Here is a 21,920-nt window from a genome sequence, read left to right on the forward strand (position 1 = left end):
GGCCATTCAACACAAAGCAGTCCTCGGCACTCATTTTGTAGCTCTCCAGACCCTCCACACACCACCACCACCTTTTTACATCCATTTTCTATGAGGTACAACATATGTCACAGTGTGCTATCAGCTACTCCTACCAGCTGTGACCCGTCCCGTGCTTTAACACAGGTGATAGGCACCATGCCGTTGGGAGAGAAAGGGGAGCGAGGCTACCCCGGAACACCAGGATTGAGAGGAGAGCCAGGCCCTAAAGGTAGGTGCAGCCTGCCTGCTTTCTTGTTCCCCTCCCTCCACTCTTCCTTCCCCTCTGCCCCCCCCATCCCCCTCCTTTCTCTTTTCCTTTTGGAAGAATTTGACTGATTGACAAGTTGTCCTTTCTAGCTGCCAATCTCCCTGTCATATGAGGTGCTCAGGAACCCTTTTCCTCCGAGGCTTCCTGAGGATGGTGTCTCTGTAGGGAGCGTTCTGGGGACTCTGGTTCTGTCTTCCCATCCCAGACGGCCCTGGCTAGACTGTGGCAGAGAAACAAAGTGTCCTCTACATGAATGAATTTGTCTCACTTTGTTCAACTCTCTCTTCCCCTTTCAAGGTTACCCTGGAATACAAGGCCAGCCAGGCCCTCCAGGTGAGAATCCCTATTTCCTGTGGCACTTTCTGTGTAGTTTCCCGTGTGTTTGTCACACACACTGGGTGTGTGCACGAGACAGGATGCAGCATCTCTCTAGTTACCAAAGCCCAATGTGTCCTGGTGTATGTTTGCTTTCTATTTCATAGACAGATTTGTATGTCAGTCCTCATTCGTAGGCTTACGTGTGGACAACAGACGCTTGCTTCCTGGGGACACTGACTTGTCCTCTGGGGTGACCCTCTGGGTACACATCTTGCCCTTGCATGGGTCTTGGCTCTGCCAGAATTCCTCCAGCTGTTGGGCTATGGTTCTCTCCAAGAGAGGTGGATGGGATCCCCTTGTCTTCCTCCAGCATCTCTTTCTGCTCTAGACTTGAGTGGAGGCTCCCATAGTCCTCCTGTCTTTACTGAGATCCCCGTGTGGCTGTTTCTTCCCCAGGACATCAGGACTGACTGTGTGTGATCCCCTGAGCTGTACTGCCCAGGGTCCCCACCATCAGCCTTCTGGGCTGTATCAGGCCATCTTGTGTGACCCCTTAACACCTCAGTACGTAGAGTGACAGACGTGACTCTACATTTTCAGATCTAACCTCATCTTATCTTCGAGCCTATCCTGGCTTGACCTCAGGACTTACTGGGTTGTGCTCACCTAGAGGGTCCCCTCGGTGAGGACCCGAGTAGATATTTTATCTTGGACAGAATGTGACCTTCTGTACAGCTGTCACATTGCCTTCAGGCCGTCATGTGATGTCACATGAACTGTTCTTATACTGCTTTCAGGCTTCTCCGTTCCAGGCCAGACTGGTGCTCCTGGCTTCCCAGGCGAAAGAGGACAAAAAGGTGACCAGGGATTTCCAGGCGTGTCTTTACCAGGACCTAGTGGAAGAGATGGAACTCCAGGGCCTCCCGGCCCTCCTGGACCCCCTGGACAGCCAGGCCACACAAGTAAGTGCCCATATATATCCCGTCAGATGCCAGGAGCCCAGGGCACAGCTGGATGGGCCTGTTTGCTGCTAGAAGCAATGCCACGGAAAGGCTTGAGTTATTGACTTTTTTGCTTGAGTAGTTTTACAAAATTAACTATGCTACAAAAAAAAAAAAATAACATTAACAATAAAATAGGCGTAGGTGGAAAAGCGGCATGGTAACCAGCTCTAAGTCTCCTGGCATTGGAGGGTAAAGAAAGGTGAGCAGGGTGATTAGTTTCACCTTGACTGACAGCTGAGTATATTCTGCTTCATGTAGAGAGACTGCCTAACGCTTCTTAGAGTCCATAGGGGACAGATTGCTCCGGAATATGCCATGGCGTAACGCAGACTAGATGGAGACTCCCATGGAGCCTTCTGCATCAGCTTTCAAGAAAAGCTGAAGCCGGGCGGTGGTGGCGCACGCCTTTAATCCCAGGACTCGGGAGGCAGAGGCAGGCGGATCTCTGTGAGTTCGAGACCAGCCTGGTCTACAAGAGCTAGTTCCAGGATAGGCTCCAAAACCACAGAGGAAAAAAAAAAAAAAAAAAGAAAAGCTGAACATGAAGTATAAACTATTGACTGGCTTATTGTGATGCCATGATCTCGTTTCAATAATTACAAGAATGTTCCAGAAGATTTAAGTCAGCCAGGTCAGTGGGAGCATATCAGATTTCCAAGGCAGAGTGTTGGGTACTTCTGGGCTAGAGCCAGCATGAGCTGTAGTGGGTATCTGTGGTAAGAACCCAATCTGGGGGTAATCACCATTGTGGGCTGTAGATGGGGGTTTGCGGTGGAACCTCCGTGTGTGGTTGACAACAGGTTTATGAGCCTGGAGCTCTGGTGACGTTGATTCCAAGAACTTAGCCTCATCTGGGAAGGAAGTTCTCAGGATGGGCTTGGCAAGGAAGACAGCGAAGGGCCAAGGGGTTGACTGAATCAGATAGGCAGCTCCCTGGAGGAAGGATTGGTGTGGCTCGCTGGTGGGAGAATCGGTGGGTTATATGTAGGTTTATGGAACTTCCTCTTCTTGTGTGACTTGAAATGTGGGGAATGAGGATGAGCGTCCTGGAGACATTCCATCCAGAACTGCCTGATCTCCTTGTTGGTTTTCTTTTTTGAGTTAAAAAATATCACAGGCTTACTTGGTAAGTAAGAACTGAATTCCTAAAACGTTCAAATCAGCCTGACGTATTTTGGTTTGATAATCGAGGGTCATGTTGGGAGAGGGTGAGAATGTCTCGCTGTGTCTTATAGTTTTCAAACATTTCTTTCAGATGGCATTGTGGAATGCCAGCCTGGACCTCCTGGGGACCAGGGTCCTCCCGGGGTACCAGGACAGCCCGGTTTGACAGGCGAAGTTGGACAGAAAGGTAAGCGATGCTTATTTATTTTATTATTTTTGAATAGTAACTGTATTTGTGCCGCCCAGTTTCCCCCATCGCCTGGCTTAGGCTTTGGCAGAGTAGGGCAGGGTGCAGGTCCTATTCCCACTGCTTTGCTTGGGGGGTCCTCCACATCCATTCCCGAGAAGATGCCTTCTGCAGCTCTTCTGCCCCTGATGGCTGATGCTGTAGCTGTGATGGGGAGAGGGAAGAAGAGACAGCCATGAAGGCCAGACAGACGTTCTTTCTTCACTCCCAGGGTCGAGAATCCAGTCTTCCCGTGTGTAAAAGTCTCAGCTGATACCACAAGCGTTCAGTTCAAAGCTTGCGAGTTTCCTTCTCAAAGGATGCACGTCTTTCCTTTAAGGAAAATTAGGAATCTATACACAGGGTACTAGATTGCGCCATTGGGTCAGACAACTCTTCTATTGATGGATTAACTAGCTTTCCTCTGGGCTCTTGGTTTTATCTCTAACCTTCCAAGTGTTTGCTGTGATGTCAGTGCAGGGCACTGATTTATCTCTTTAGCAGTTGGATCTGGAGACGGAGTATGCTGGCTGCATGGCCAATGCGAGCACTGACTTAGCACGGACTAAACAATGGCATTCCAATATTTATGTGCTTGTTAACCTTGGAGCAGAACAAACGGGGCCCCATAAAACCAGCCCCGTGGTTGACCATTCCTGACTTGGGCTATAAAGAATTTTGACCCTGTAAAAGTCTAATGTTGCATGAAAAACAGCTTCTGAGGGCTTCTTAGGGCAACCGTGTAACTATCCTCACCACACATTCTCTACTTATGGAGATTTGTTATTCTGTCCTTATGATGGACTCAGTGTTTGGAGTTCTTTAAGCTGAAATCTTGTCTGTCCACCTTCTGAATCCTAGGAGATGCATTGTGTGTATATGTGTGTGTGTGCGTGCGTGCGTGCGTGCGTGTGTGTGTGTGTGTGTGTGATGCTGGAGATAGAACACAGGCCCTGTGGAATAGATATGAGAATGCCTCCCTAGTGAGCGATACTATGGACCAGAGTGATGTTGGAGAAGGGAGAGTCTGGCTGGCGCAGACTCTCTCTGTGTCTGCTCTCTGGGCATGGTAGAGCCTTCTGTTGGCACATCCTATAGTAAGCATATGTTAGTTATACACTAAGCACCCTGTGTTTCTTCCTTTAGGTGAGAAAGGAGAAGGCTGCCTTACTTGTGACACAGAAGGACTCCGAGGCCCTCCTGGACCACAAGGGCCCCCAGGAGAGATTGGTAAGTGGTAGAGTGTGGAATGAACTGTGTTAGAGGTGGCCTTGGGGTCAGATGCCTGCCCCTCAAATGCAGAGGATGAAATTCTGTAACCAGAGTGAGTACTCACACATGGACAGCCATGGTCACCCGCCACAGTGGCCACGGTCAAGGCCACCCGCCACAGTGGCCACGATCAGGGCCACCCGCCACAGTGGCCACGGTCAGGGCCACCCTCCACAGTGGCCACGGTCAGGGCCACCCTCCACAGTGGCCACGGTCAGGGCCACCCTCCACAGTGGCCACGGTCAGGGCCACCCTCCACAGTGGCCACGGTCAGAGCCACCCGCCACAGTGGTGTCATGTGCTTTCCTGTAACTGCACAATGGCATAGCGGGTTCTCCCAGCTCCACAGTCAGTTAGCTCAAGGGAGGTCAGCTTGTTTGTCGCACAGGATGTTGGGGTTGCAGGCTGGGGGACACTGCAGCTATCTGTCTGACTGACTTGGGCCCAAGGCTCATTCGTGATCACTCCTCTGAGCCTATCAGTTTTAGTTTTATTTATCTACTGCCCTGGACATTCCTCAAATGACAGTCCACTTCACAGAAAGATTTTGATGTGGTTGAGTCTTGGGGGCAAAGGGTTCAGAAGACTTGTCTCATAGCTGCTATGTTCCTGTCTCTAAGGTTTCCCCGGACAGCCAGGGGCCAAAGGTGACCGTGGTCTGCCTGGCAGGGATGGTCTTGAAGGATTGCCGGTAAGTGCACCGCAGGGGGATCATGCCTGTGTTTGAAGTCTTCACCATAGGAGCCGCAGTAGTGGGTGCTCGTTCGTATTCACTCAGCATGTTATGGGAGCGGGGACATCCTTTTTCCATGCTCGCTTGGGAGACCCAGAGAACAAGTGAGACAAATCCACAGTTCAGGTCCCTTCAGCCATCTCACCCTCTGGCTTGCTTTCAGTGCCCAGTGGAGACTGGGCAGCCCAGCGTCCTTCCCACAGGGTCTCGGGTTCAGGTGGTGCCACCAGTGGCCACCTCTCTTTGTGACCACTGCCTGTGGCATCCCCTTGTCAGGGATGGGTTCAGTCTAAGAGCTTCTGTGGAGGGAGGATGACAAGGTGACATTCATACCACCGGCATGTGTTCTGTAGATGGCTTTTCCAGTCTGTGGCCAAATCCACGTAAATTCACAGGGAGGAATATAACAACTTTCCGCTTCACAAAATTCTAGCTGCTAAGCTTTGTTCTGAGAGAAGTCATTCTGAGAAGAGAAGGGGTCCACCTTTAATACTGTGCGCACTTGCTCTGTTTGCAAGCCCTTCTCCCCCCTCCCCTTGCCCTGTAAGCCTCGCTGCTTTCTGTAATTCTTTCCAGCTCCGTCTTCTTCATTAGAAACCAAAAGTTACATTTCTGACCTTACCCTTTTCTGATGAAACTCTTTCAAATCCTTCATTTTTGGATACTGCTCGAGGAGGCCAGAGCAGAGCTGGGTCAAAGCGGGATGGAGGCGGCCCGAACCTGCAGTGGCTCCCTGCTTTTGAAGTCAAGGCCCTAGCTGTGTTCCAGAATGGCACTGGTGCCTACAGGGCCAAGTCAGAAGATAACAATTGTTAAAAAACAATTCTTAGTGGAGGAGAAGTTCAAATAGCAGCCGTGGTGGGGATCAAAGTGAGAACTTCAAGGGAGGCAGAAAAGGTTCTTTCCACCTGTGCCCGTTGCTTTCATCCTGTATCTGCCCAGCTCTCCTGGGGTCCTTCCTGCCTCAGCCAGACATTCAGCTCTGACCCAAGATATCACAAAAAAGGCAAGGAGAACAAAGAGGTGAGGGAGAGGGACAGTTGGGGACTTGTCAGGATAAAGAAGAAAGAAAGTCCAGAGCACTTGCTCCGGCTTTCGGGGGCCCAACTTTCTAAGATGAGCAGCAAAGCCTGTGGCTGCAAGGGAGCACACCCACAGATCCTGAGCAAACAGCCATTGCCCTTTCTCTGAAGCTGAGTCCCGGCTTCCAAGGTGGTCCTCATGGTTTGAGTGTGGTTGGGGGCTGGAAGACATGGAACAGTAGGGCAGAGGTGAGCCATGGGTTTTCCTTCAGTTCAGTGTTCTGTGACCTTTGCCTTTGAAAGACCTGTGCTTGATTTTAGGAATGAGCAGTAGATTTTACAGGCACTGGCATTACTCAGCCACCCACCAAAACCTGTTGTGTCCGACTTGGCCCAGGGGCTGTGTGAATCATGTCAGAAGTAGATAGCACAGTTGTCCCGTCTTCCTTTGTTAAAGTAGCCAGTGCCAGGCTTTCAAGGCAGCCATGGATCCCGCAGGGAACATGGATCAAACAGACTTTAGATGAAGCATCTTTTTCAAAAGCATCTTGGATCAGGATTTTGTGTGCCAAAAAGGTTGCTGAGACATTTTAGCATCATCAGTGCCACTTTTAAAGAAATCAAGGGGCTGGAGCAATGGCTTAGGGGTTAAGAACACAAACTGTTCTTCCAGAAGACCTGGGTTCAATTCTCAGCACCCATGTGGCTGCCCAGGCGTCTGACTCCAACCTTCTGTAACTCCAGCTCCAGGGGATCCAAGATCCTTTTCTGGTTTACATGGGTACCAGACACTCATAAGGTACACAGTCATGTGTAGGCAGAATACATATACATACATATAAATAAATTTTTAAAAAAATAGAGAACACGAGATTCTCTGCCTAATTATAGCGTCTCTTTATCACAGATATCAAGGAGGCAGATGGGAAGCTTTGGTTCTTCAAAAGCTTTTCAGATATAGGAGGAACAGGCCTGTGGGCACATCATCCCAACGAAACTGAGCGGTTTCTGGAATGACAGCCATGCAGCATGGTAGAAAGGCATGAGTGTCCAAGGAAAGGCTCTGTAGGACTGTCTAGTGTCTTCCAGGACTTATAAGTACATATCTGTGCATACTAACTCTAGAAAACCAGTTTGGAGAGCCACACCATTTGATGAAACCTTGAAATTCCTGGTCTTCTGCTAACATTTCCAGCAGGTGACTGACAGAAATAATCATTCTCCATTCTTCAGACTTGTGCAAACAATCTTATTTCCAGATTCTAGCTCAGGGCCAGCCGAGACCATCTGTCACTGTCCAGTGGCGTGCTCTGCCACATCAGAGGAATTCTGTGTTTACACAACTATTCAGCTTAGGATCCAGTGGCCAATGGTGGTATCTGAACCCTTGAAATGTGGACAGCATGGCTGAAGAATTGAGTTTTTCAGGTGTTTAATCTAAATGTTTAAATAGCATAGTATGGGGCAGAGAGTAGCTGTGAGACCCCCATCCTTGGGCGAGCTTGCACCAAAGCTTCCTGTGTGGACCCCAGGGTTGCACAGGGCACAGTTGGCTGAGTAACAACTTCCCTGTCCCTTAGCCTGTGTGCTTTAGACTTTCAGGAGGTCTCTCCCTTCTGCATCAGTCCCAGACTAGATGAACTCTGAGCAGGCCACAGGGCCTTTGCAAGCCCCACCCCCGTGTGTGCGTGGAGGTTCAGTATGTAACACCCCACCCTCAGCAGTGCTCAGGTGGTGTGGGTGTGGAGACCATGGACGGGCTTCATAGACAGGAGCACTTACGTTTGCACCCAGGTGCCACACTTCCTGGCTGGGCTGTCTTAGATACACGACTCACTTCTCTGCCAGACTGAGACTGCCATGTTTGCCTTGCAGAGTTGAGATAAAGGTCAGAAATGGTACATGAGGGTCCTGCCACACATGGCTGTGTGACCAGTGGTCGCCATTTTTTAAAAATGTAATTCTTGCATGAATTTTACTCTGGATTGGTCTCCTAATCTCTTCCATGAAGGAGTATACATTGTAGGTACACATAATGGTTTGATTGTGAACCACACCTACCCAAACGGCCTTTTGATACGGCTTATGAAAAGAGATTAAAATAAAGTGAGTTATAGAGAGTTTAGATTCTGCCAGGTCCTTTCTCACGACCACGGCCAGGCAGTTGGAACTGTTTTTGATGCCTTTGTCATCTTTGTGTATCTCTGCTCTCGAGGCAGCTAGAGGAGGAGGGGTGGTGGGTATGGACAGTCTTTATAGGTTCCACATCCAGGAGCTAAACATACTCTGTGTGTCTCTTGACAGAGTCTTGGGGAAAATTCAAATAGCTTTCCCGATTAAAGAGCAGGTCCCGGGCTCCTTTGCCTGGGTTTCCCAGTCACCCGTACCCTGGAAGCCCCTATCTGTTACAGACTGTAGGGTGTAAATGCAAAAAACTCTCAAGCTGGTTCAGCCGCCTCCTCATTCAGACACCCGGTTTAGAAGTCACGCATGTGCAGTGCTTGCCTCCTCCTCATTCAGCCACACGTCTTAATAGTCACGCATGCGCAGTGTTTGCCTCCTCATTCAGACACCGCGTTTTTTAGGAGTCACGCATGTGTAGTGCCTGCTTCCTCGTTCACTCGCAGCTTAAGAGTCACGCATGCGCAGTGCTTGCCTCATTCAGACACTTCTTAAGAGTCACGCGTGTGCAGTGCTTGCCTCCTCATTCAGGCACACGTCTTAGGAGTCACACATGCGCAGTGTTCCAACAGTTGCCAAGGTAGTCTCTGGAAGGTTTAGCAGACATTAGGGAAAAGAAAGTTACTCAAGGGTTTCTCAAAGTTGGGCTCAGTGTTGTTGCTGTCCTGTCCCTTTTGGTCCGTTTGAAATTTTAAGAGCTGCGGGTGCTGAGGCTTTGTCATGGCGCTGCAGGCTAGTTTCTGCAGGACATCTAAAGATGTGGTGTTCCCAGAAGGGTGGTTCCTCAGCTCCAAGTCTGACTGACTGCTAACACCTCCCACAGTAGCTTCCTGGTGACACGAGGTGGTTTGTTTTTACAGGGTCCACAAGGTGCACCGGGGCTCATGGGCCAGCCTGGAGCTAAGGGAGAACCTGGCGAGATATTTTTTGACATACGACTCAAAGGTGACAAAGGAGACCCAGGTTTTCCAGGACAACCAGGCATGCCAGGAAGAGCGGGAACCCCTGGAAGAGATGGCCACCCAGGGCTTCCTGGACCCAAAGGCTCCCCGGTAGGTTCCTTTCCAGACTCAGGGCATGTGTTTTACAAACGGGAATCTGCGAAGAGCAGGGAGATGAATGGTTTGAATCATAGCTATGGTGCCTCCCTCAGATGGCGTAAACTGGCTCCTTGGCCCCTGAGCCAACATATGTTAGTGAATGTAGGGGTTAGTGGGGTAGACTTGTATAATAGGTTACAGATGCCTGTGTCTCTTTGATGTTCTAGGGACTGAATAGATGAGTTTTCCTCTCTTGTAGCCTCTGTGGGAAATAATTCTAAAGCTAACAGTGAGCCTGTCATCGTTTGAAGTATGGGATTCTAGACCTCTGGCTGTGACGGCGGCTTAGGGAGAAGAATTTGGTGTGTTCTTACCTCCAGGCTGACCTGGTGGTGCGTGGCACAGTAAACAGTGCAGCTGACGAGACTCTTGTCCCTGTTCTGCTGTGGACGACACAGGAATAGGTGCAGAAATCAGGTTGTCCTTTGACAATCTTTCCTGCCTTTTGTCTTCTCAGGGTTTGGTAGGATTGAAAGGAGATCGAGGTCCCCCTGGAGGAGTTGGCTTCCCCGGCAGTCGTGGTGACATCGGCCCCCCTGGTCCCCCAGGAATCGGTTCCATTGGTCCCATTGGTGAAAAAGGAAATGCAGGCTTTCCTGGAAACCCAGGGTCCCCAGGCCTTCCAGGTGAGACTTCAGGACCTGAAGGGGAAGCTTCAAGGTCGCAGAAACTGGCTAGGGGTCAGAGATGCAGGGTGCACATTGGTTCACCCTCGAGGAGTGAAGAGTTCATCAGTGTTCTGTCTTTCCTTTTTCCTTGTGTCACATGGCCCAATTCATGCACAGAGACCACAGATCAGCTAAAGTCAGCCTCTCAGGTGACTTGAAAAAACATGAGGCCATGTTTTTTTTTTTTTTAATTTTTGTTTGTTTTTTAAATCCATTTTCTGCTTGCTCCTTTTGACTTCTGTGTTTTCTGAGCAGTATGTATAATCTTCACTTTCCTTTGATGTTCAGGCATCTCAGTTGCAACATCCACATTGCCATTTAATTCCCATTGACTTAGGTCATTTGCTGACTGTCTTTTGAGTGGTTTATGTGCCAAACACTAGGCGGAGTGTTGATAAGCATTGGGAAAGAGACCCAGCCCCTGCCCTCCTGTGCCCTCCAACAGGGTCTACTGTAAGATCTACAGCAATGGTAACATGTTACTCCCTATGTCGTCAGCACCCAGGATGACCGAGGGTGGCTGAATTGGGGGATGCTGCACCCCTCTGCCATCTATAAGTGGGCACTCGAAAATTTATTTGCTTAATGTGATTCCGTACTGACCTGAATGAGCCTCCTGTTCCTGAGACAATCCAGTCTCGGATGATGAGGCCAGAAGTAACTTGCCGCAAAGGAGGAAGTAAGTGTGTGTACTGGTAAGGATTTAACAAGTTATAAAGGCTTATGAAGGACTGAGGGTGACTGCAAACAGTGCTAAGGAGCCCCATGAACAGACTGCCCAGCGGCAGCGGGAGCTCCACAAGGGCGGTGGCGCCTCGCTGCTCACAGCTCTTGCTGATGGTTTCCCTAGCCATGACTGTAGCCCAGACTTTATCAATTCCTGTCCTCCCAGGATACAGGCAGTTGTTCAGTGATGAAGTCCAGGGGTGGTGTCCCCAGGAGCCTTTGCCACCATTGTCATTAGTGCAGCCAGCGTGACTCCATTACTAACTTTGTGAGCGGAGGACCTTGAGTGTCTCTCTTCTGGCTCCTCCAGAAGCAGGAACATACTGTACTGACTTAGGAAGACCCCAGTGAACCGGAGAAGGGGAACTTTTCTCACTTTCCCTCATGGTTCTGAATTCAAAATTGACAAGGTGAGAATTCCCGCAGCCTCCACAACCTGGAGGAGCCACGGAAGGAGTTCAGTCAGATTTGAGGGAAATCGGCAGTGTAGTTCCTCATCGATCCTGGCACCCCAGGGAAGAAGGGTCCCGAAGGAGGTGTTGCTGGTTTTACTGACCAGCTGTCCTCATTCTGGAGAGTTTGTCCCTTGGGTTTTTGTTCTTGCCCTCCAGACCCTGTCAGTCTCCAGATCAGAAAGTTGACCTTTGATCTGCAGAGTTGTGTTTATGTGGTGATCCCACATGGCTGGATCCCAGGGGCTCGGGACCGCAGATGTGTGCTGGGGTTAGTCGGTTCTCACGGTCTACAATGAGACACCAGAAGGCCCTTCCCAGAGGGTCCCCTTTATCTGGAACTTGAATGCTGTGCTCAGGAGTCCCTGTGCACACTTTGGGGAGCCCTCATTTTTTCTAGACAGCTGTGCCCTGACCTCCAGTAGCTCTCTGACTGGGAAGGGGTAGGGCCTGAAAGTGGAGATCTCTGTGTTACCCCAGGGCAGTAGGAACCGTGATACTGCTCCAGTGGGACAAGACACAATTGCTTGCTTGCGCGGCATGTTTGAGTGAGCAGGTGCACATTCTGGCTTGGATGGAAAGCAGCTGAGCACTCTTCTGTCTGATGGGTTGAAAATAGTGGTTGGGTTTTTTGTTTTATTCCTTGGGTTTTTATTTATTTATTTGAGACGAGCTAACCAAGAAATGACCCAGGGCCACCTTACTTTTTGTTATGGGATATTTTCCAACTCTCTGTGGCTTGAATGTGAAACTCCCAAGGAATCCAGAGTCAAATAAACATTTCGGTCATTTTGGGGACACACATCTTGAGTAGCTCTGGGAGAGATTCTAGGCATGCAGGGGAGAAATAAGAAATCCAGGGGCTTTTCTTTGCAGGAGTTCTGGGTGCCTTAGAGGATGGGCAGTGGTGGCCACAGCCCGTGTGTCCTGAGAAGATGCAGGGACTCACTTGGGGAGTGTTGCCCACAGCCCGTGTGTCCTGAGAAGATGCAGGGACTCACTTGGGGAGTGTTGCCCACAGCCCGTGTGTCCTGAGAAGATGCAGGGACTCACTTGGGGAGTGTTGCCCACAGCCAGTGTGTCCTGAGAAGATGCAGGGACTCACTTGGGGAGTGTTGCCCACAGCCCGTGTGTCCTGAGAAGATGCAGGGACTCACTTGGGGAGTGTTGCCCACAGCCCGTGTGTCCTGAGAAGATGCAGGGACTCATTTGGAGAGTGTTGCCCACAGCCAGTGTGTCCTGAGAAGATGCAGGGACTCACTTGGGGAGTGTTGCCCACAGTCCGTGTGTCCTGAGAGTAGGGTCTCATTTGGGGAGTGTTGTCCACAGTCTATGTCTGAGAAGATGCAGGGACTCTTTGGGGAGTGGCAGCCACAGTCTGTATGTCTGAGAAGATGCAGGACCTCATCTAGGGACCTCCTTTGCTGTGTACTGCATGACACACCCATGCTGTCTTCAGAAAGGCTGAGATATATGACAATTCACATATATGACTATTTTATTCCCGCAGGTCCAAAGGGTGAAGCGGGAAAGGTTGTCCCACTCCCTGGCCCCCCTGGAGCTGCAGGCCTTCCAGGATCCCCTGGGTTCCCAGGGCCACAAGGTATTGTTGAAGTCTAGCTTGCCCGGGTACCCCAGGGCTGCCTGAAGCATTTCTCATGCTGACCACACCTTCCTCGCCACAGGTGACCGTGGCTTCCCAGGAACCCCAGGACGGCCAGGCATCCCGGGAGAGAAGGGTGCTGTGGGCCAGCCAGGGATTGGATTTCCCGGGCCTCCAGGCCCCAAAGGTAAACCTCTGATGGGCCTAGCATGGGGCTGTGACTCCCTCCAGAATACCAAATGGGGACCAGTCATTCAGTGACTGGTCTGTGGATCTATGAGAAAGAGAAGGCGATGGCAGGGTCCCTCCATATTTTTTGGTCACAAATGACAATGTTCTTACCACCTCAGGCAACTGACTGATGGACATGGCACCATCTTGCATAGAGTTTTCCTCACTACTGTGACCAAATTCTTGACAGCAGCAGCTTATGGAGGGAGGGGTCTACTTTGTCTGGCGGCCGAAGGAGCATCATGGCGGGCAAGGCCTGACACATTGCATTGTAGTCAGGGAGCAGAGAGAAGTTATGCCGACTCTCAGCTCATATTCTCCTTTTAGTTCAGTCAGCGACCCCCAGCTCATGCAACATACCTGCATCCATGGTGGGTCTTCCCACCTCACCTAACCCAGCCCAGAAACCCCTTTACAGACATACCTAGAGGTTTGTCTGCCAGGTGAATCTCAACTCAGGCAGTTTGACAGTCACCGAGACAAGCCAAGAGTTTTGGGAGAGCCCTCACACCTGTAACGGTTTCTGTCACCCTTCCAAACAGGTGTTGATGGCTTGCCTGGAGATATAGGGCAGCCTGGGAGTCCAGGTCGCCCCGGATTTAATGGCTTACCTGGCAACCCAGGACCACAAGGCCAAAAGGTGGGTACCGACTTTCCCGGGCTGCCTGGTCCTCATGCTTGTTCTTCGGGCATCTGGTATGTGGGTTATTAAGCTTGTGGGATGGTTTTCTTTTTTGATGGCACAGACTACAAGAGGCAGAAGGGAAACATTGTCTCAGCTTTGGGACCATTTCTTGCCTGTTTGCTGGGTCCCATCGTGAAATGTGTCTCTTGCTGTGAGTGTCATATGAGAGTCACTGTCAGAAAAGAAAGAAGTCACCAGGGTGTGTGTGTGTGTGTGTGTGTGTGTGTGAGTGTGTGTGTGTGTGTGTGTGTGTGAGAGAGAGAGAGAGAGAGAGAGAGAGAGAGAGAGAGAGAAACATAGGACATCCCGGGAATTCAAGGCTGCTGTTGCTGTGTGGCCCACTCTGCTGGGCCATTAGCAGTGGTGTTCCAGGCTTGACACCAACAGAGCTCCCTCCAGTAGTGACTACTGGAAACACATCCTCTCCTTGCCCTGTGTGCCCCGGGCAGACATGCTGCTGGCCCAACCCTGCGCTATAATTAACAGTTTCCCGGGCCTCTGATGTCCTTCTGCACCACCCTAGGCTGGACGGAGGCCCTTGCCTGACTATTGGTCATAGCTTTCCTGGTGTGGTTGGAGGAAACAGGGAAACTGTTGGAAGTGAGAGAAAGGGCTCAGGGCTCTAGTGAACCACTGCCCATGATGGAGTCAGCCAGGTCCTGTCCTCACTCTCTCGGGAGAGAGCGTTAACAGGTGACGGTATTCCCGTCATCCAGAGCCTGCTTCCTGCAGACTCTTCAGTCTAGGCAGCTGAGCCAGGACAGCCTGGAAAGAAATGCTCACTTTGATGATCGATTTGCTTCTGGTGTCTTGGGTTTCCAGGGAGAACCTGGCATTGGGCTACCAGGACTCAAAGGGCAGCCAGGCCTCCCAGGCATTCCTGGTACACCTGGAGAGAAGGGCAACATCGGGGGACCAGGTGTCCCTGGAGAGCAAGGATCCATCGGCCCCCCTGGACTCCAGGGAATCAGAGGTAATGCTTTAGCCTGTGTCGGGTACCTGTTCCCCTTGGTCCCCAGAGCGTCCACATCGACTGGGTGGTGGGAGACACTGTGGGTTTGTGGCTGTGGTGGTTGGATGGATGGATGGGTGGCATATGGAGTGGAATCCATTCTAGCCTCCAACTTGTTCCCTTCCTTCCCCACAGGTGACCCAGGACCTCCTGGAGTTCAAGGCCCTGCGGGTCCACCAGGGGTTCCAGGAATAGGACCACCCGGAGCCATGGGCCCTCCCGGAGGACAGGGACCTCCAGGGTCATCAGGTGATGTGACTGTCCCTTCCTCAGAGCCTGTGAACTGTGGGGTGAGAAGGGAGGTTAGCACAGTGGCCAGAATAAAGGGGGGGGGGAGGTGCATTCTAGTTTGTAAAAATGGTTTTGGTTATTGCTTAACTCAAGCATTCTTCTCCCTGAGTCTGGTTAATATGCCAAAGAAATCTGTTACATATTCAGTAGTATTTAAGATTTTATTTATCATAAAGTCTTCCTTTTATCTTTGTTAGGAGACTTATCAAATTGCTGGTAATTTAAACTAACTCTTTTGTCTAGTTGCCTTCGTTCTTATATCAGTAATCCTAGAGTTACGTTAGTACTGGGGAAGCAGGGAAAAATGGTGAAAACTAGCCTATGTTGGCTGGGGCTGGTGGGCTTTACAGAGGTAACGATGATCTACAGTGGCAGGAAGGGAAGGGTTTTCTCTTAAGAGATGCCTTACCCATTGTCTTGGCTCTGAGCACTGGGCATCGTTCAGGCCCCCAGTGCTGCATGCTCGCATGCTGTCCTCAGGAAGTACTCTCCACGATAATGCCCGTTCTGGAACATTCAATAAGTTGCTCAATTTATCCAACCTCAGGTCCACCTGGAGTCAAAGGAGAGAAGGGTTTCCCTGGGTTCCCAGGACTGGACATGCCCGGCCCCAAAGGAGATAAAGGCTCTCAAGGACTTCCTGGCCTCACGGGACAGTCAGGGCTCCCTGGCCTCCCTGGGCAGCAGGGGACTCCTGGATTACCAGGATTCCCAGGTAAGCATCTGAACTCGGCCTGGATTGCTCGAGAGGGAACGTGGCTTACTTTCTCCTTTCCTGACTCCTGGGCCTTTACCGTCTGTGGTCCACGTAGTGACATGTTCTTAACTTTCCTTTCAACCACAGGTTCTAAAGGTGAAATGGGTGTCATGGGAACCCCAGGACAACCAGGCTCACCAGGACCAGCTGGCACCCCAGGGTTGCCTGGAGAGAAAGGTAGGAGGGCCAGCAGCTTGCAAACCAGGCCGTGTCGTACCGCCTTCTGCCTTTATTTCTCGAGAATCCTGGGAAGTTCCTGTACTATGATAGATCACATTTAGTTTTAAGAAGTCGATGCAAGAAATGCAGAAGGTCACTCAAGGGGCTGGAAGACACCTCTCTCTCAGAGGTCACTCAAGGGGCTGGAAGACACCTCTAACTCCACACAGAGAGCGTGGGCGTGCAGTGCTGGCTGTGCCTGCCTAGCTGAGATGAAGAAGAAGGGAATGACTGAGTTTCTCTCTTCAAGGAACTGTGGACTCTTCCAGTCCCATGAGGGTGCAAGTCTTGAGTGCCCCAGTACCACGTCACTAGAGCCCACGTTGTGGGCAAGCCCAGCTTTTCATTTCTTCTCTGAAATTGATCAAAAAAAATTTCATTTTTTTAAAGAGAAGCAGAAGCTGACTGTAAATGTAAGACATGACAAAAGGGGAAGTTGAAGTCAGGATGCGGAAGCTTTCTACTTTATAATTTGTCTGTAATGGGGGGCCCCTGGGAGTGACAGGATAAGGAAGTGGGAAAGAGGATACTTTGGAAGGAGGGAAAGGGGTTCATCCAAACAGATAATGAACTTCAGAAGGTGGCTTTGTCACCTTCTCTGCCTGGAGTTGCATTCTCCCCTGTGGGTCAGACTCAGTTTCTAGTTCTTTCCCAACCTTGCAGGCTCTGGCTGGAAGGAGCTAGGTCTGGATCTCACCGGGCACTTGCTATCTTTCCTCTCCAGGGGACCATGGCCTGCCAGGCTCTTCAGGACCCAGGGGAGACCCTGGCTTCAAAGGTGATAAGGGGGATGTTGGGCTTCCCGGCATGCCAGGATCTATGGAGCACGTGGACATGGGCAGCATGAAGGGACAGAAAGGAGACCAAGGAGAGAAAGGTGAGCGGGGGAGAGAGGCCTCGGCGACAGAGGTGGCAGATGGGCCTCACGGGGAAACCAGTTTTTGCATGAACCCCAGGTCACCCCACTCTGAAGCAGATGTGGGAATTCATGTTTTTCTGTGACATACAGGACAAATTGGACCCACTGGTGATAAAGGTTCCCGAGGAGATCCTGGAACACCAGGAGTGCCTGGGAAAGACGGGCAGGCGGGGCATCCTGGACAACCAGGTAGGTGTGGACAGTATGGCCAGAGCCATCGTCAAGAAACCCGCTTCCCTGTGCTTTCCACAGATGCTGAACTGTGGGATTTTTCTCTCATTCTAGGACCTAAAGGTGACCCAGGTCTTAGTGGAACACCAGGAGCCCCTGGCCTCCCTGGACCCAAAGGATCCGTTGGAGGAATGGGCATGCCAGGTAACCTGGATGCGGAGTCCAAGGCTCCGTGACGTATACAATGTGCACATGGGGGCGAGTGGGTTGTCCGCAGACTGGCACTGCCCTCTGGGAAGAGGGGGGGCCTGGGAGCCACCTCTCTAGCGTACAGTCTCCTGTCTAGGATGGGTGGTTTTTGGCCGACACTGTGAGCATTGCTACAAGTGAGTAAGAAATGAGCTCCCCATGGACAAGTAGTTGGGGAGGTGTTTCCCAGCAAGCCTGGAAAGTGACAGCCAAGACTGGGACCTGCCTTCCTGGCTCCTCCCAAGTCTATGAGCCCCATTCTTGCCTTAACACCATAGGTTGCTGGTTATGCCTGTGTCTACATGTCATAAACCCACACATGGTGTGTGAAACTCTCCCCACTGCCTCTCAGCCCTGAGCTGTTGGTATCATAAAGGTTCTTTTTCAGTTGTTGGTAAAGTGTGTTTTTGCTCTCTCTTTATACAACGATGGCCTTTGAAAGGTGGAGGGAGCACTTCCCAAGGTGTCCTGATGTGGCTTGCCCGAGGACCCCTAGCCGTGCCGTTGGCACGCCCACGAGCACAGTGATTTGTGTTCTGTGACTGTTCAGTGTTAGTGGTATCACATTCAAATTTGCTTGTCTGTATCACTAGGTTTACCCGGACAAAAAGGTGTGCCCGGCATCCCCGGCCAACAGGGCGTCCCTGGTTCACCTGGAGAGAAAGGAGCCAAAGGAGAGAAAGGACAGACAGGTCTACCTGGCATTGGGATTCCCGGGCCGCCCGGCCACAAGGTAATTTTCCCTCATGCAAACATCTCCCGTCTCTGTGGAAATGTTCCTGACATGTTTCTCTAAATGGTCTCAGCACGTCCAGCTAACTCAGTCATCTCCTGCTCCCACTCCTTGCCTTTCCTCCCTAGGGGAAGATCTAGAAGCTCTTTAAGAGGGGAGAGTGGCTTCATATCCCAGGGAGGAAGAAGAGGGGTGGGCTGAGGAACTTGGCAAAGGGAAAGGAGACAGTGTCAACTCTGCCTCTTCTCAGGCGAGACGTGGGCTTCGTCTCTTTTCTGGAAAGCCTAGCAGATGGAATTCTGTAATGTGATATTCATTGCATCAAAATCCATTACCTATCGCGTGCTTCAAGACTTGGAGCTCACATCCTTGCTTCTTCCTCACAGGGAGACCAGGGACATGCGGGTTTCCCAGGCAGCCCTGGCGAGAAGGGAGAGAAAGGCAGCGCCGGAACCCCAGGGATGCCAGGGTCCCCAGGCCCAAGGGGGTCTCCAGGGAGCATTGGCCATCCAGGTACTGGAGCTGGGAGTTCTCTGGACAGTGGCTCACAATCAAGGGAAGCACAGGAGCACACAACTTTTGCACTTTGGTTTTCTCTTTAGGAAGCCCAGGCCTGCCTGGAGAGAAGGGAGACAAAGGCCTCCCAGGATTGGATGGCGTTCCTGGCGTCAAAGGAGAAGCAGGTAGGGACCCTTTGCTGACACTTGGGTGGGCAGATGATGAGCACCTGGGCTTGATGGAGGTCAGGGGGTAGAGTCTGATCCTCGTGGGATCATCCTTCATTGTGAACCAGGCCCTAGGATGCTGTTTCTGGTCTAGGGTCAGCTGGTCCTATCCATCCACTTTCAGATCCACAGACTGAGTCTGTAGGGTGGTTGTGGTTTGGGAGAGGTCAGGAACTAGGGCCAGCATCTCCAAGCTGTTTCTATAGCAACATGGGCATCTCAGACATTTTCCCCCTTTTCCTCTGTGAGCACTGGGCATGGTTTATGCTGTTCCTAGCTGCCGAGAGGGCCTGTGGGAGGGTATCAGGACTGGTTTCAGGGATGCACGTGCAGGGAACAGTTCTTTACGATGTCTGAAAGCGGTCACGTCCCAGGAGCTATGGTGCACAGAAGGTCCATGAGTGATTGTGTCTTTTCTCCCCAAGGTCTCCCTGGGACTCCCGGTCCTACAGGTCCAGCTGGCCAGAAGGGAGAGCCTGGCAGCGATGGCATCCCCGGGTCAGCGGGAGAGAAGGGCGAGCCAGGTCGGTCCTGTTGCTGCTTCCCACTTGGAGCCTGCATGCGTTGTTGAGCGAACACAGAGACACCTGTGCCGTGTTCCCTTCAGCTTCTAAAACACAGATGTGGACATGAGGGATGGGACTGGATCGGGCCCGGGATACCCATTTTCTCTCTTCGGGGTGGGTCCAGAAGACACGGATGCGGCACTTGCAGAGAGAAACGCCACCTTGCTGTTTCGCTTGTGTTCACGGAAAAGAAAATTCCTCTCTCCCACGTTTTCCCCAGTTCGGGAAAGAGTCCTAGTCTCCCAGGGTCTAGGGGTCTCAGGGTTACTGTCGCTTCCTGCATCTGCTCCTTTTACTGGGAGAAGAGCTGTAACTAGGCAGGAAAACCCATTTCTAGTGATGACAGTGACAGCTTGAAACAGGTAACCCTGAGTCAAGCCAGACAGGAGTGGAACAGCTGGGTTCTGTTACAGCTGCCCTTTCTCCAGTTCTTTTTCTCATTTTCTATAAAGACGATTTATAGGATGCCTTTTCTACTTCCTCCTCCATCTGAATCTCCCCTCTGCCTGTAGCTAGCGTGCAGCTGGCTCTGCTCCCCACTGCCCAGCTCTACATGTCTCCCTCCTCCTTTGAGAGCATTGGAGAGTTGGGGTGTCGTCTGATGAGAGCCCATCTGTGTGTCTTTGCTGCCGTCATGCTACCCATGACTGATTGGGGGTTTTTATTCTGGCCAAGTCAAACTCAAGAGTCTGCCCAAGCTGCTGCCCCCACCTAATCCTTGGCTTTATGCACCAGTGACAGGCAGCAGCCCGTGTGCTGGTGCCTCAGCTCCTCAGGGTGTTGGGACCCTCTGCCCCTCGGTAGCTAGTGACACAACTGTCAGGCCTAGAGTGTTGGGACCCTTGGGTCCTAAAGCATGACAGGTTCCTGGAATTCTGACAACCACGGCCTGCCGTTTATCATCTGAAGCCTTTTCCAACTGTTATTTTCTCTGCTGCATCTGCGCTGTCTTTCCCGCCCTGGCTGTTCTCGGAAGCTCTCCAGCCGTTCTCTGGTCTTGGCTGCCACAGTTTCCTCTTGTGTTCTCAGCTCAGTCTGTTCTGTGGATGGTAAAGATCAAAGTTGTGCAAGGAGTGTGGCCTGTCCTAGTGCTACCTGGCACAGATGAACAAGACCAAGCTAGACAAAGAGGAAGCCTCTTGTTGAACACCAGGGGGCAGCAGGCTAGAGAAGGGAGCCAAGCGCCTGCTTGAAAGGGGAGGGGGTGTGTGTCAAGGGTGTTTGCACCAATCACAGGCCTTCCCTTCTTCTGGCCCACCAGTTGGGAGGTACTTCTTCTGTGGCCTGGGGGAAGATGGCTCCAAGGTTATTTAGAATTCCGTGGGGTCTACACTTGCTGTGTTCTGAGACTTGTTCAGGCCGTCCGGATCCACTGGAGTGTCTCAGACAGGCAATGGATCCAGGCAGCTGGGCTGGAGTGAGGGCAGTCCACTGGTTCAGAAATAGGTCTGCTTGACCGATCCATTCCCTGCTCGGACTGCTCAGGCCTTATAAGGGTAGGGTCTGCACGATGGCTTCCTGTTTCCCCCGAGTCCTCACAGAGAGCATAAAAATGGTGTTTATGATAAAGACTTAAACTCTCAATTATAGCAGCAATCAACAGGACTTGGTAGCATCTATCAGGCCTCGCTGTGTCTGCCTTCTGCCCTAGTGCCCCAGGGCGAGGGAGCCCTCCAACCTGCCTTGACAGAAACAAGCTGCCGTTAGTACAGATCATTGCTGCTCAACACTAGTGATGGGAGCAGGAAGGTCCTTAGGGACTGACTGTCCATGCTAAGTCTCCAGTCCCACTGCAGGGGCCATGGCGACTGCAAGGGTGTCCCTCTGAACTCCCTCTGTGTACTCTGCAAGTGTCGTGTGGCTTCAGTAGCAGGGCCATTGCCTCCCGCTGTCTCTGCAGCTGAGTAAAAGGCATGTCCTTCTCTTTCTTCTTCCTGTAGGTCTTCCCGGAAGAGGCTTCCCAGGATTCCCAGGGAACAAAGGAGACAAAGGTAACCCTCAGCTTCACACCTTCCTCTCTGCTGGTGCCACCACAGTAGGGGAACAAGGACTACTGTCCATGGGACTCCATGTCCCTCTTAGCAAGGCATGGCTAATGGATGACCGAGGATTACACCATCTAATTCGTGGTTGACATGATATGTGGTACATGTCAAATACCTTTTGATATTCTTATTGCTTAAGTTTTGAGTAACATGTAAACATGGGTTCCCATCCCTTGCAGACTCTTAGTTTCTTGTTTTTTTTGTTTTTAAAAGCAATTAGCTAATTAGTTAAGTGTGCATGCTTGAGTATGTGAGGTTGTAACCTACCATGGGAGGGGGTTGTGAGCTGCCATGGGGGTGCTGGGAACTGAACCTGGGTTCTCTGCAAGGGCAGTAAATGCTCTTAACTGCTAAGCCTTCTATCCAGCCCTTACTTTCTTATTTTTGAAAATAGCTTCTTTTGGGGAAGGGTAGTGTTACTGTCTAATAGACCACACATATTTAAAGTCTGCCATTCTTTAAATTTTGACTCATGTATGCACCCACGGAAGCATTGCATTCTGGGCAGTGTCACATCTGTTACCCCATAGCTGCTCTGCTGCTTCTGATCTCCCATCCT

General features: G+C 51.2%; 1 protein-coding gene across 1 annotated transcript in view; it reads left to right on the forward strand.

Annotated features, from left to right (window-relative positions):
* Positions 1 to 21,920, forward strand: part of Col4a1 (collagen type IV alpha 1 chain) — a 114,755-nt gene that overhangs the window by 76,556 nt on the left and 16,279 nt on the right. Inside the window, exons 19-41 of the mRNA XM_041673761.1 lie at positions 166 to 250; positions 587 to 622; positions 1,405 to 1,569; positions 2,867 to 2,962; positions 4,148 to 4,231; positions 4,894 to 4,964; positions 9,070 to 9,261; positions 9,767 to 9,935; positions 12,666 to 12,758; positions 12,841 to 12,945; positions 13,532 to 13,629; positions 14,497 to 14,647; positions 14,822 to 14,935; positions 15,525 to 15,692; positions 15,822 to 15,911; positions 16,678 to 16,830; positions 16,963 to 17,061; positions 17,158 to 17,247; positions 17,886 to 18,025; positions 18,412 to 18,538; positions 18,628 to 18,708; positions 19,176 to 19,274; positions 21,257 to 21,307. Of these exons, the coding sequence (XP_041529695.1) occupies positions 166 to 250; positions 587 to 622; positions 1,405 to 1,569; positions 2,867 to 2,962; positions 4,148 to 4,231; positions 4,894 to 4,964; positions 9,070 to 9,261; positions 9,767 to 9,935; positions 12,666 to 12,758; positions 12,841 to 12,945; positions 13,532 to 13,629; positions 14,497 to 14,647; positions 14,822 to 14,935; positions 15,525 to 15,692; positions 15,822 to 15,911; positions 16,678 to 16,830; positions 16,963 to 17,061; positions 17,158 to 17,247; positions 17,886 to 18,025; positions 18,412 to 18,538; positions 18,628 to 18,708; positions 19,176 to 19,274; positions 21,257 to 21,307 (2,557 nt within the window). The remainder of the gene's footprint in view (positions 1 to 165; positions 251 to 586; positions 623 to 1,404; positions 1,570 to 2,866; positions 2,963 to 4,147; positions 4,232 to 4,893; positions 4,965 to 9,069; positions 9,262 to 9,766; positions 9,936 to 12,665; positions 12,759 to 12,840; positions 12,946 to 13,531; positions 13,630 to 14,496; positions 14,648 to 14,821; positions 14,936 to 15,524; positions 15,693 to 15,821; positions 15,912 to 16,677; positions 16,831 to 16,962; positions 17,062 to 17,157; positions 17,248 to 17,885; positions 18,026 to 18,411; positions 18,539 to 18,627; positions 18,709 to 19,175; positions 19,275 to 21,256; positions 21,308 to 21,920) is intronic.

Source organism: Microtus oregoni, unplaced genomic scaffold (assembly GCF_018167655.1).
Source record: "Microtus oregoni isolate MIOR12 unplaced genomic scaffold, Mior012 000024F_ref0000369, whole genome shotgun sequence".
Taxonomy (NCBI): Eukaryota; Metazoa; Chordata; class Mammalia; order Rodentia; family Cricetidae; genus Microtus; species Microtus oregoni.